Source organism: Eschrichtius robustus, chromosome 7, assembly GCF_028021215.1.
Source record: "Eschrichtius robustus isolate mEscRob2 chromosome 7, mEscRob2.pri, whole genome shotgun sequence".
NCBI lineage: Eukaryota > Metazoa > Chordata > Mammalia > Artiodactyla > Eschrichtiidae > Eschrichtius > Eschrichtius robustus.
The window spans coordinates 78,882,863-78,897,838 of NC_090830.1; the positions used below are offsets into that span (position 1 = coordinate 78,882,863).

At 34.7% G+C, this 14,976-nt stretch overlaps 1 protein-coding gene across 4 annotated transcripts in view; it reads left to right on the forward strand.

The window, feature by feature from the left end:
• The window catches only part of ADK (adenosine kinase), a 511,904-nt gene that overhangs the window by 37,889 nt on the left and 459,039 nt on the right, over positions 1–14,976 (forward strand). For all 4 annotated transcript variants that reach the window (XM_068547943.1, XM_068547942.1, XM_068547940.1 and 1 more), the window contains exon 2: positions 6,585–6,659. In XM_068547943.1, the coding sequence (XP_068404044.1) occupies positions 6,585–6,659 (75 nt within the window). The remainder of the gene's footprint in view (positions 1–6,584; positions 6,660–14,976) is intronic.

The window sequence follows — 14,976 nt, forward strand, 5'->3', positions numbered from 1 at the left end:
TGTTAGCAGTTACTCTCCATTTCCCCTGCCCATCCCCTGGTAACCACTAATCTACCTTGTCTCTGTGAATTTGCCATATTCGGGACATTTCATAAGTGGAATCATATATTTGGGCTTTTGTGCCTGGCTTCCTTCACTGAGTATAATGTTTTCAAAGTTCATCTATGTTGTTACATGTATCAGTATTTTATTCCTTGTTATGGCTGAATAATATTCCATTGTATGTATAGACCACATTTTGTTTATCCATCAGTTGATTGATATTTTTATTTCCATTTTTTGGCTGTTATGAATAATGCTGCTATAAACATTCATGTCCAAGTTTTTGGACTTAGGAGTGGAATTGCTGGGTCATATGGTAACTTTATGTTTATATTTTTGAAGAATTGCCAAACTTTTTTGCCAAGCTGGCAGCATCATTTTATGTCTCCACCAGCAATGTGGATTCCAATTTTTCTGTGTTCTTGCCAATACTTGTTTTTGTCTAGCAGTATCTGCTGAGAGGCTGTATGTGCTTGATGAGGCATACCATCAGTGCCCAGCCAGGCTTACAATGCTGCCATGGCCTCTATTTCCTGCTTGTGCAGAGCCTCGTGCTCAGAGATGATTGCTTAGTACCTTTTCAGGTCTTTCTTGAGCATGCCCACAGGCCAGGGCATATGTATAATACATGGTCTCCTAGATTCTCAGGAATATTCAGAACTTTTCAAAACCCCTTATGGATATCTCATGCCCCACTTTTCCTTTTAAGTTTTTTTGGTTAGCTGCTTGTTTGCCACAACTGCTTCAGATGGCTGGGGTGTTAAACAATTGCAGCTGATTGTTTTTGACAAATGCCCCGGGGGAAAAGGCTGTTAGTACTGGGGAAACTCTGAGTCAGGTCAAGTAATGAGAAGTCTTGGAGTAGGAGTTTTTCGGGTAACTGCCAGTAAGCTCAAATAATAGCACTTTTCTGAAAATGGGGCTTTGAAAGAGCTCCAGTTCTGTTCCAACTCATCCAGTGGCTGGTAGGCCCCTGGTTTCCACTGTGTTTTGGGGCTGTTGCTTTTAAGGCTGCCTTGGAGCTGGGGAGGGGGGATGGGAATAGGGCAAGTTAAAATGCCACAAAGCTTGCTGTTTTTACTGAGATTCAGCCTTTTTTTTCCCCTTGAATAAATGTTCCTCAGGTGTTGCAAGCCTTTGGTTAACATGTGGAGTTCTGAAAGTGTTGATTTTGACTTTTTTTGCGAGTGTTCTTGTTGCTTTTATGGAAGAGAGGAGTTTTGGAGGCCCTTATTCTGCCATTCCTGATGTTATCACCCTAATTGTTTCTTAAACATTTAAAAATATTACTTTTTCTTTCTTTTAAAATACAAGTTTCTTTTTTTTGTTTAATTTTGAAAGACAAGAAGTTGCAAAAAGAGTATAGAGAGTTCCTATGCACTCTTCACCCAACTTCCCCCAATTATAAATCTTACATAACCACAGTATCTTACCAAAACCAGGAAATTGATGTTGGTTTAGTACTATTAAGTTGACTATAGATGTTATTAGAATATCACCAGCATTTGCATACACTGTCTTTTATTGACATGGTGGTGGTGCGTAGTTCCTCGAAATTTTATCATGTCCAGATTCCAGATTAACACAATTAGGGTATTAAACTGTTCTGTCACCACAAAGAAACTCCTTTGTGTTATCCGTATATGGTCACACCCTCCCCCCCAGCCTTAACAGTTGGCAACTCCTGATCCGTTCTCAGTCAATGTAATTTTGTCATTTTGAGAGTGGTATATAAATAGAATTTTACAGTAGGTAACACATAGATAAGGCTTTTATTTTCCCTCACTACAGTGCCTTTGAGATCCATCCAAGTTGTATCATAGTTCATTCCTTTTTAATGCTGAATATTAGTCCATTGTATGGGTGTACCACAGTTTGTTTACCTAGTTACCTATTGAAGGACATTTGGGTTGTTTCCAATTTTTTACTATTATCAGTAAAGCTGTTATGAACATTTGTGTACACATTTCTGTGTAAACTTAAGTTTTCATTTCTCTAGGACAAATATCCAGTAGTGTGATTCCCTACCTTATTTTTGTGTTGTTTGTTTTACTAACTACTAAAAGAGGGGTGTTACAATTAACTAAGACTGAATTTGTCTTTTTGTGTTGTTTGTTTTACTAACTACTAAAAGAGGGGTGTTACAATTAACTAAGACTGAATTTGTCTATTTCTTGTGTTTCTCTCAGGTTTTCTTTTTTTCTTCCCAAGTATTTTGAAGGCATTTATTTTGTTTCTTGGTGAATTGACCTGCTTATTTTTATGAAATCCTTTTATATCTGGTGATGTCTGCCTTGTTTGATATTAATTATAGCCACTGTAGGTTTTTTATGATTAGTGTTTGCATGGTATGTCTTCTTATCCAACCTTTTTGTTTTTAAACTCTCTCTGTCTTTATATTTAAAATGTATCTCTAGTAAATGGCATTTTTTAAAAATCCGGTGTGACAGTCTTTATTTTTCAATTGCAATGTTTATCCATTTACATTTAGTGTGACTACTAATATGGTTGGGTTTATGTATACCATCTTTTGTTTTCCATTTATCCCGTGTGTTATTATGTCTTTAATGCTTTTTTTTTCTAAATTGACTATATTTTAATTTTTCATTTTATGTTGTTTATTGGGTTTTTTAGCTATACCTTGTTGTGTTCTCATTTGGTGATTGCTTTAGGAAGTGCAATATTCATTTTTAACTTATCACAACCTATTTTTTTGTTGTTGTTGTTGCTTTCTTTTTGGCCGTGCTGCACAGCTTGTGGGATCTCAGTTCCCTGACCAGGGATTGAACCCGGGCCACGGCAGTGAAGGCCTGGAATCCTAGCCACTAGGCCATCAGGGAACTCTATTACAACCTATTTTGAATTAGTGTTCTATTATTTGACCTTTGACGTAAGTACCTTTAAAATTTAACCTTACTCTAGACCCAGCCCTGATCTATGGGAGCCTGAGGTAAGCAGCAGTCTGTTGATAGAAGTCAGAATCTGGAATTGCAAAATCCCTCAAGGCCCTTGTGATTATCATATGCCAGCCATTGAGAATACAAATGTAATTAAGGTTAAAAAGACAAACAAACAAAAACTTTACCTTTTATGTTGAGATAAGTTGATTGAGATAAAGTACAAAGCAACCCTTAAAATCAATTTAAAGTTCATCAAAGAACTTAACAGAACCTAGGGAGGAGGAATGAGTAAAACTAGGAGGTGGGCAGCAGTGCCTTAGTTTATAGGAGCTATCATTCACATTGTGAACTGCACCCTTTGAAGTTGTGCAGGGGACAGCCTGTACACTTTTACATGGGAACCCTTGGGTACGAGTTGGGCAGAAAAGATTTTCTAAGAGAGCTGGCATACGAGAAATTTTAAAAAGATGAATGGGCGTTTGCTAGGCACAGAAGTATAGGGGAAGGACCTTACAGTCAGTCTTTCAGGGTACAGTGAAGTATTATGATTAGAAAATGGATTGTATGTGTTAGAATGGTGAGAGATAAAGTTAGAGAGGCACTGTATTTCAGTGGTTGTAATATGCACATTTCTTCACATTTTAACAACTCTTAGATGCATTTATGCCTTGCAGTCTCCATGGGAAGTTGGAATTTTATGATTCATGGCATCTCAGATTTGATGAAATATTGTAGGTTCCAGCTAGACTCAATGTCTTTTATGTTAAAAAAGGCTTTTGTATTTTATCCTCTACATAGTTGTAAGGGGGATAACTTTTAAGTGGAAAAATATCATTATTTGTTTAAATAATATAGTTCGGTGATATTGTACAGAATTTATTGTGGCTAAAAAAATAGCAGCAGTGTAGGAATTTAGGCAAGGTCTGTAGAGCACCTAGTTAAAGGCAGCACCAGTCGGATATTGTGTGGTTCCTGGTAGATGAACTGTTGGAACAAACCAAGAAGATGCAGTTACTACTAAGAATGGTGCTTATTGATGGAGAGAGAGGAATCACATATGAAGTTGAGGTTTCTGAATTTAAAAAGGGGATGATTGCTGTAACAGTTAAGGACACTCATCAATAGTGTTTATTCTGGCACCAGATGTAACTAAATATTTTCGCTGACCAGAGGGCTAATCAATATAAATATATCAATAAACAAGACAAAGTTTTCTCAGGATCTTTTACTGTAATATCTATGTCGGTATATAGTGTTTGTAGGTTGTCTAACAAAATAATAATTATAGTATAGGTTTATGTTGGATGGAGCCTGAATTATGAGACACTTCAAAATTACTGACCAAAAAAAAAAAAAGAAAGAAAGAAAAAGTCATTCAGAATCTTTCACCCTAGCATCCATTCCAGGAAAAAGACATTGCTAACATTTGGAACAAACTAATAATCCTAGTATGGGTTAGTCATAGTTTTTGGCCATAGACCAGCCCCCATCTTGTTCACATCTAATAGGACAAGTTCAAAATAAATGCTTACTTAAATAGTATCTTTATTGTTTAAGAAGGGTGATACAGTATTTACTGGCCTGGACACTCATTTATATTTAGGAAACTAGCCATTTTGAAGAATTAGTGTTTTTAACAAAGTTAATTTGTCATATTAGAATGAAATCATATAATAGTTTCTCATTTATGTACAGTGATGGAGAGGAAAACGACGTGAGTTGTTTAAACTTATTTGCTTTTGGAAATAATTGTATAGTTTTTACTTAACTTACTGTTTGAAGACACCTTTTATCTGCTATTTTAAATTTTATTGTCCCCACCTCTTACCTTAGCCACTGTTGCTGCAACAGGTTCCACACAGGCTCCGGACAATTCCAACTTGACAGCATCTCTCATCAGGGCCCATGCTGTGTACTTCTTGCAGTGAGGAACAGTAGTCAGTGTATAAGTTCTTCCTCTTTTGTCCTTTACACACGGAGCTCTGAATCACATTTTACATATTCTTGTCCATTTTTGTTCATAAGCAAAGGTTTTGTTGGACAAATAAGTTTAGGAATGAGTTTAAACATGGTTATTGTGATTCAGTGTGCTCATTTTCCCCCATAATTCTTTGTAGAAACCATAGGCCCAGAGAGGTTGAATTAATTTGGTAATATTATTTTTAATAAATTTTCAAATAGAGTGTAATGAACTATTTTGAGAATGCAGGAGATGTGCAAAGGACTGACTTCTTAAAAAGAAGTATCACAGTTACATTCCTTAGAACCAAGAGGGGACCAGTTGGGGGTGGAGAGACTGACATGGGGACAGGAGGATATTTTTTTGTGATGATGGAAATGTTTCATATTTTGATTTTGGTGGTGGTTACATTACTGTATATATTGAACTGAACACTTAAAAAGTGTGAATAAAAAGAAACAACGAAGCATCTCCCCTGTGCTTTTTTAAAGAAAAATAAACAAGTTTTAAGAGTTTTTTTGTTTGACTAATAATACACAAATCAGGCAGAGAAGTCCCTAATGAAATGATGGTCACGTTTTACTGTATCTGCCTGTTGATCCTTCATTTTCTAAGCAATTATTTTCTTTTTATATTAGACTTTTATTTTGATTACAAATGCCTGTGTGAATAAATAAATGCATTGTCTTTTATCCCTCCCCCATCATCTTTCTTTAAATAGAAAAAGGGACAAATTTCTCTTAATTGCATATTCAGCCATAGTTGCCCAATCTGTGATTTTAATAAGAGACTGTAATTCAGTCTTCTAAATCATTTTACACTATAATTGTAGGCTATACCTCCTTCTCCTAAAGAAACTTTTGGGTATCAGTCCTATTGATATTACTAATAATCTCCAAATGGTGAGGATGGTAACTGGTTTGGAGGCAACTGGAAGAGAGCTTGAGCAAACTAGATACCAATGGGAAATTACACAGAGGCAGATTTTATTGCATAAACTAGAAGAATGGCCCTCATTGAGGCTGACCCAGCTATTATGGCCTCTGGTCCATTTCTTGCTGTCAGTTGTTATCAGTTGTGGTGGAGTTCTGTCTTTCCCTCAGTTTTGAGCCGTATTGTAATCAGTTATGGAAAACAGACTCCCTCAAAGTCTGTTAAATGTAACTGAAAATTACACTATCTATGATACCCATTGTGAAGGTCCCACCCCAGTCATTCAGTTTTTCAAGGGTAAGGCTGTTGCCTGGATTCCTCCAGGACTTGCTGTATGCTCCCTGATAAACTTCCATTAATTCAGTATTTTACTGTCTAGAGAGAGTTAAATATCTATCATGTTTGTTGAGTATAAAACTTTATTGTGATAGACCTTAAAAAAAAATTGAATTTAATTAGCTTTAGTCATTAGCTGTTAAATATTGTGGAAAAAAATCACATGATCTGGTTTCTTCTTTTGTTGTTTTATTTCATCCAGTTTAAAAGTCATTCTCCTTTCTAAATGGCTTTGTGCTTCCTCTAAAGTGTTGTCCTACATGTAATAGGCAAATCAGAGGTTTAATAAACTAGTATGTTAAGTTTATTTCCAAGGTAGAGTGAAGATATTTACTTTTATATTTGTGCATTTTACACATCACCTTACTTTCAGAAGTATTTCTAACTTGTGCTTGTATTTTGTGTTTTTTTAGTGAAAATATTCTCTTTGGACTGGGAAATCCTCTTCTTGACATCACTGCTGTGGTGGATAAGGATTTCCTTGATAAGTAAGTATTAAGCTCTTTGTATGTACTATGTGAAACTTACATCTAAAGAAAAACTGAAAATTTTGGAATTGAATTTACTGTTTAACATCTTCAATTGGAGGAAAATTCAGGAAATTTAAATCTGATAATAGCAAGTGCACCATTATTATTTATTGAGTAATTGACCGTAGTTTTCCCTGGGAAAACTTAGGTACATTTATTCATTCCTGTTGCTACTTTCACTTGAAATTTATTTTTTTATTCTTTGCAAGGAAGAAGTATGTGAATTACCTAATGATTTAATTTCCACATTTTAAAATTACTGTCAATGAACTAAATCTATAATGGTGCCGTAACATATGGGAGAAGGAATAGGATTAGAGAGGGCAAGAAGAATATGTAGGACTTAATTCAAACACCATGAATCTCCACTATTTCCCCCTAATAATAACTTTTGATGTTGTTGATTTAGCTGAGAAATCATTTTGTGTTTATTTATCTGTGATGATTTGGTGCAAGGAAAAAAAAAAGTACTAAAAACATATTTAATAATGAGAAATTATGATCCCCTTCCCCTTGAACACCCCAAGTTCTATGCCCAGGGGCAACCACTTTTAAAAAAATATTATTGAGGTAAAATTTACTTAAAATTAAATCATAATTTAAACTATTTTAGAGTGTATGATTCAGTGACTGCTAGGACATTTGCAGTGTTGTGCAACCGTCACCACTATCTAACTCCAGGACATTTCATCACCCCAAAAAGAAACTCGTAGCCATTAAGTGGTCTTTTCAGTATTCCCACCTGCCCTCCCCACCTCTCCCCAATCTCCTGGGAGCTACCAGTCTGTTTTCTGTCTCCATGGATTTGCCTGTTCTGGATATTTTATTTCATATAAGTGGAGACATACAATATGTGGCCTTTTGTGTCTGGCTTATTTTACTTAACATGATGTTTTTCAGTGCTCTTCCATGTATCATCAGAAGTTATTATTAGGGGGAAATAGTGGAGATTCATGGTGTTTGAATTGTGTCCTACATATTCTTCCTGCCCTCTCTTATCCATGTTGTAGCATGTGTCAGTACTTCATTCCTTTTAAGGCAGAATAATACTCCATTGTTTGTATATACCACAGTTCATTTATGCATTCATCAGTTGGTGGAGCCATTGGTTGATGGACACTTGGATTGTTTCGGTTTTTGTCTATTATGAAGAAAGCTGCTGTGAACGTTCATGTACAAGTTTTTGCATGGGTATATATTTTCATTTCTTTTGCGTATATATATTGGAGTGGAATTGCTAAGTCAGATGGTAATTCTGTGTTTTGCTTTTTGAGGAAGCATATCCTCACCAAAACGTGGTCTTTTCCCTTTTTAAAATTATAGCCATCCTGGGACTTCCCTGGTGGTCCAGTGGTTAAGACTGTGCTTTCATTGCATGGGTCACGGGTTCGATCGCTGGTTGGGGAACTAAGATCCCACATGCCGCGTGGCATGGCCAGAAAAAAAAAAAGGAGAAAAAATAAAATTATAGCCATCCTAGTGGGTGTAAAGTAATATTGTGGTTTTGATTTACATTTTTCTAATTACTAATGATGCTGAGCATCTTTTCATGTGCTTATTGGCCATTTGTATATTTTTGGAAAAATGTGTATTGAAGTTCTTCACCCTTTTTTTTTTTTTTTTTTCACCCATTTTTAAAATTGTTTTTTGTTGTGGTTGTAAGAATTCTTTATATACTCTTAATACTAGACCCTTAATAGATTTATGATTTGCAGACACTTTCTCCTATTCTGTGGTTTATTTTGACTTTCTTGAGAGTATCATTTAATGTGTAAGTTTTAAATTTTGATGAAGTCCAGTTTATTTTTTCTTTTGTTGCTGTACTTTTGCTGTCATATCTGAAAATCTGTTGCTAAATCTAAGGTCACAATGATTTATGCCTATGTTTTCTTCTAGGAGTTTTAGTTTTAGCTCTTAAATTTAGGGCTTTGATCCATTTTGAGTTAATTTTTGTATCAGATGTGTGGTAAGGGTTCACTTCATTTTTTTTGCATGTGGAAATCTAGTTGTCCCCACACCATTTGTTGAAGAGCATTTTCTTTTCCCCACTGAGTGGTCTTGGCCCTCTTAAAAATCAGTTGACCATAGGTGTTTGGGTTAATTTCTGGATTCTCGGTTCTATTCCATAAGTCTGTATGCTTGTCCTTATTCCAGTACCATGCTGTTTTGGTTACTGTAGGTTTGTAGTAAGTTTTGAAGTCAGGAAGTGTGAGCCCTCCAACTTGTTGTCTTTCAAGGTTGTTTTGGCTATTCAGAGTCCCTTGCAATTCCATATTAATTTTAGGATCAACTTGTCCATTCCTGTAAAAAAGGCAGTTGGAATTTAGAATGGGATTGCACTGAATCTGTAGATCAGTTTTAGAAGCATTGCCATTTTAACAATATTAAGTCTTCCAATTCATGAACAGGAGATGTCTTTCTTTAAGTTGTTTCAACAGTGTTTAGTAGTTTTAAGTTTAGAAGTCTCGCATTTCCTTGGTTAAATTTAATCCTAAGTATTTCATTATTTTTGATGCTACTGTAAATGGAATTGTTTTCTTAATTTCATTTTTGGATTGTTCATTGCTAATACATAGAAATACAACTGATTTTGGGGGATAACCATTTTTAACAAATTTTTTTTTTAATGTCTTGGAGATTATCTCTATAACTCTTTATCTGTATAAACTCAAGTGTCAAAGGATCAGGCAAGAATTTATAAATGTGTAAATTTGGCCTATTGTAATATAATAGGAAATAGGTTGAGGCGCCAAGGGCTAACTGGAGAATGTGTCTTATCCTAAGAAATTCAGATACAAATTTTTAAAATATACTTTGCTAATCAGAAACACTCCTGCATACAATTATGGTAATGGTTTTACTTCTGGTTACCTTGTACTTTTAAATGATGTAATATACACACATTAAAATTTTTTCTTGTATCAACTTTCAATAGGATCCTTAGACTCCTCATTATATAGAATTAGAAGTGCCTCTATTCATCCATCTGCTGCTTCCCTACTTTTAAGTTCTGTTAACCTTCTACTTTAACTCCTGACTCTAACTTCTACTCTAACTTTTTTTTTTTTACTCTAACTTTTAACTTTTTACTTTCTAACTTCTGTTTAACTATATCTTTTATTTTAATAAAGATTGATATGTTTTCATTCTGTTAGCTATCTATAATTGTCTTACCAACTTTGAATACAAAGTGGTAGTGAAGATTGAAAATCACTTAAACATACTTAATACTAGTATCACCGTATTTATCCCTTTTTTCAGAATTAAATAGTGTACTAAGAATGTAGAGTAGGTGTAACATTTGGAATGTAATTAGAGCACTTAACTCTATTAACAAACTAAAGAAAGAAAAATCACATAGCCATCTCAATAGATAGAAAAACCATTCGCCAAAACTACTATCTATTCCTGATAAAGTTTCTTATAGCATTCTTAGAATAGAAGGGAACTCCTTTAACCTCATAAAATTTAGGTTAGGGAAAAGCCTACTAATAACATAATTCCTAATGGTGAAAGTCTGCATGCTTTCCCTTAAGATCAGAAACAATTCAAGGATGTCCGCTCTGACCACTTCAAAATGTATACAGTGGTCCTGAAGATTCTGTTTAGGACAATCAGGCAAGAAGAAGTAAAAGACATCCAGGTTGCAAAGGAAGGAATAAACTGTTTTTATTTCCAAAAGGCATGATCATTTATGTAGAATAACTGATGGAATCTACAAAAAAAGCTACTACCTGATTTCTAGAATTATTATAAAGCTGCAGTAATCAAAACAGTGATATCAGTGTAAAGGTTGATGGCATAGAATAGAAAGTCCAGAAATAGACCCACACAGAAATGGATGACTGATTTTTAAAAAATTAATTAATTAATTAATTTTTGGCTACGTTGTGTCTTCGTTGCTGCACGCGGGCTTTCTCTAGTCGCAGCGAGCGGGGGCTACTCTTCGTTGCGGTGCGTGGGCTTCTTATTGCCATGGCTTCTCATTGTGGAGCACGGGCTTCAGTAGTTGTGGCACGCGGGCTCAGTAGTTGTGGCTTGCAGGCTCTAGAGCTCAGGCTCATTAGTTGTGGCGCAAGGACTTAGTTGCTCAGCGGCATGTGGGATCTTCCTGGACCAGGGCTCGAACCCGTGTCCCCTGCATTGGCAGGCGGATTCTTAACCACTGTGCCACTAGGGGAGTCCCTGGATGACTGATTTTTGACAAAGGTGCAAGGCAGTTCAGTGGAGAAAGGATTGTCTTTTCAACAAATCGTGCTGGAACAATTGGATATCAACATGCATAAAAATGAATTTGGATCTGTATTTTGTACCATATACAAAATTAACTGATAGAACTAAATGTCAAGCCTAAAAGTATAACACTTCTGGATGATAATATAGGAGAAAATCTTTGTGATTGTGGTTTAAACCAGAATTTCTTAAATATAGAACACCAGGAGTATGTTCTATAAAAGAAAATTTGATAAGCTGGACCTTTTCAAAATGAAAATTTTTACTATTGGAAAGACACTGTTGTAAGAATTAAAGGACAAACCACAGGTTTGGAGAAAATCTTTGCAAAGCATATGTCTGATAAAGGACTACCAGTCAGAATACATAATGAACTCTCCAAACTCAATCAGAAAAGAAACAACCCAATTAAAAAATGGGCAAGGGATTTGAACATTCACCAAAGATATATGGATGGTAAATAACCACATGGAAATGTACTCAGTCTCTTTCATTATTAGGGAAATGTAAATTAAAGATACAGTGAAGTACTACCACACAGTTGTTAGAATGGCTAAAATTTTAAAACAGAGCATACCAAATGTTGGCTAGATAATGGAGGAACTACAACTTTCTTCTCATGAGGAGTTAAAATGCTGCACTGAATTTTCAGTTTAAAAAGTTAAACACACATCTATTTGATAAAACCATTTCATTCTTAGATATTTACCCAAGAGAAGTGAAAACGTGTGTCCATACAAAGACGTGTTCACTAATGTTCGTGGTGATTTTTGTTTTTAATAGCTAGAACCTGAAAGTTATCTAAATGTCTATCAACAGGTGAATCATTAAACAGATTGTTTACCCATACATTAGAATTCTAGTCAGAAATAAAAAAGGAATAGAGTATTGTTTGGATGAAACTCAGAATAATTGTGTTCATTGAACGAAGCCAGACAAAAAAGAATACATACTGTATCATTCCATTTATATTGAGATTATAGGGAATTCAATTTATAGTGACAGAAAGCAGATCATTGGTTTCCTGTGCATGTGCCAGGGTGTGGTGGAGGGCAGGAAGGAGAGATTACAGAGAGACAGGAGGGAGCTTTTAGGAGTGTGTTCGTTATCTTGATTGTATAATGATTTGATGAGCATATACATGTATCAAAACTTATCAAATTGTATACTTTAAATATGTAAGATGTATTGATGTATGTCAGTTACATGTCAGGAAAGCTTTATAAATAAAACAAAATAGAATCAATGGACATGAATTTATGCGTTTGAAGTTAGAACTCCTTTGTTTGCTTAGTGTGAGATGTTTTGTCCAGGAAATCAACTAATTGATTGTCACTGTTTTAAAAAAATTCTAATAGCATATAAAAGTACAGAGAGAAAGTAAAAAATTTGAAATTTTATGACGTGTAACCAGTGTTAAACTGTTTTGATGAACATGCCCAAGACATCTATGTATAACCCAGAGAGATATTGTATATGTTTGTGTTTATGGGATAATACTATGTGTAGTCTTAGGAAATAAGCTTTTTTTTTCACTGTATACTATGTTTTTAAAGGTTCATGCAAATATGATCAGAGTGATTATGATCTGGCAGCTGTGTGCTGACAGTATTGGGAACTCAAATAGCTTGTTTCACTAGCAGCTGATCCTAAATGGCCAGCTGAAGTCTTATTTTTTTATTTTGGGAGGGTTTTAATCAGTAAAACTGACTTTTGAAATCAGTACTTGGAGATAAAAAGCACGTTTTTGAACTCTAATCATAAAAAGTAGAGCATTCTCTTTCTTATATTCTGACCATTTCTTCCATAATACACTTGAAAGTGTTCCTTATCATTTCAACAGACTATGTTTAACTTACATTTTAGACCATGTTTAGATGAGTGTTTTATATTTGCACTGTGTAAAAATAAATTATCCAGGAACAATTTGCTAGGTACTATAACAAATGAATTAAATATATACTTAGTATCTTACACTATAAAAATGAGTTAACTGTTAAAATTCTTATAAAGTATTTGTTTTTGTGATTCTGAGTTTTTTAAAAACAGTATTTGGCCTTTTCAATTAAAAAAATAATTATTGTAAAACTAATACTAGTTAAAAAGTAAGCTAGTACTGAAGGTTTTTAAGGAAAAAATCAGTTCTTTGCTGCATCTTGCATCTTTCCCCTTGCTTTTACCCCATTCTGCATAAGTGCTGTTTTTCCAGAAGATTTTAAATTCTGTTAGATGTTTTTTTCCTGCTATCTGCCTATTTCTAAATAATATGCTAGTATTTGTGTGATTTTTCATAAGGGTGATTGATTGGAGAGGCAAAGGATAAAAGTTCCTTTAATGTAAGGAAAGGATACAAGAACATGATTCCATTAGGAAGGATTCCAGAATAGAGGATACAATAGCACTGTGTGGAGGGGCACACTTGGTCTTCAAGTCACTAGGAGAGTAGATGACCAAATCTTGTTACTGGGTGATGGTGGAGAGGATTCCCTCTGACCTTCTGAGAACTTTGCTTTTGCCATTCTCAACAGGATTTATACACTCTCTTGATTTTTTTTTTTTTTTTTAAATTGTTGGAGGGTTTCTGATTACTTTTGTCCTTGCTGACCAGGTTCTGGTTACTTGTCAGAACCCCTGTGCATTCCTGAATGCTTACTGGGAGAATAGGTGAATTGGAGATTAATGTCTCATGAATACCCATCCACCTAGCCGTCCTAAGCTTAGGGCTTTCTGAGGTCTCTCTCTCTAGCTATTTCGATATTATATATAGTCTCTGTTATGATACCTAAGGATTTAGCTCTCTTTTACTCACACCATTTCCTCTTCTTCATCTTCCCCATTTTGTTATATTACATTAAAACAAATTTAAAAAAAGGGTACAAATGAACCTATTTACAAAACAGAAATTGAATCACAGATGTAGAAAACAAACTACGGTTACCAAGGGGGAAAGGGGTGGGGAGAGGGGTAAATTGGGAGATTGGGATTGACATATACACACTACTATACATAAAATAGATAACTAGTAAGAACCTACTGTATAGCACAGGGAACTCTACTCAGTACTCTGTAATGACTTATATGGTAATAGAATCTGAAAAAGAGTGGATATATATATATATGTATAACTGACTCACTTTGCTGTACAGTGGAAAATAACACAACATTGTAAATCAACTCTATGCCAATAAAATAATTAATAAAAATAAATAAAATTAAAAAAAACCAGATCAGTAATCATTGTGAACAGATTTGTAGACTTTGATTACTTATAAAACTTTTTTTTTCTTTCAGTGACTTATTGCATCCTGTGTTCATTTGCACTATTTTCTATACACTTATTCAAATTTTCAATAGCCACTCTATTAAGTCTGTCATGTGCCTAATAACCATTCTCCCCTCTACCCCTCCTCCTCAAAATCAGTAAGTCTATCAACCTCTTTTCCTCTGGTGACCTCCCTTCTTCAGTTCTCCATCTTTGTGCTCCAAACTGAACTGGTTGTGTTGCTAGACTTGTCTTTTTTTTTTTTTTTTTTTCCTTTTAAACAGCAGTCTTCCTTTATCTCATATCTTCTTTATTGGTTTTCTGTGTGTGTGTGTGTGTGTGTGTGTGTGTGTGTGTGTGTGTGTGTGTGTGTGTGTGTGTGTGTATAGCATATCCTTCAGAGAAAGAGTGCATAAGCACATGTAAGGTAATTTTTTGAATCTTTGTATATGTCTGATGATCTTTTAAATTTTTTTCCCCCTCACGTCTTATTGATTGGTTAGTATAGAGTTTTCTTTGAGAATTTTGAAGGCATGTGCCATTGTCTTCCAGCATCTAATAGATCTCTTTATATCACCAGTTTTTTCTCTATGGAAGCTTTTAGAATTTTTTTTTTGACTTTGGTACTAGTAAATTATCGTTATGTAACATTTTGTTCTTGTGTTATGGATGCATTTTTTTCCCTTGTCTGTCTAAGTATATTGATTAGAGTTGGTTTTGTTTGGTTTTTGAATGTCTTTTCTTTCCTGCTTTATCTTTGTTCCCTGTGGATTGCTCTTT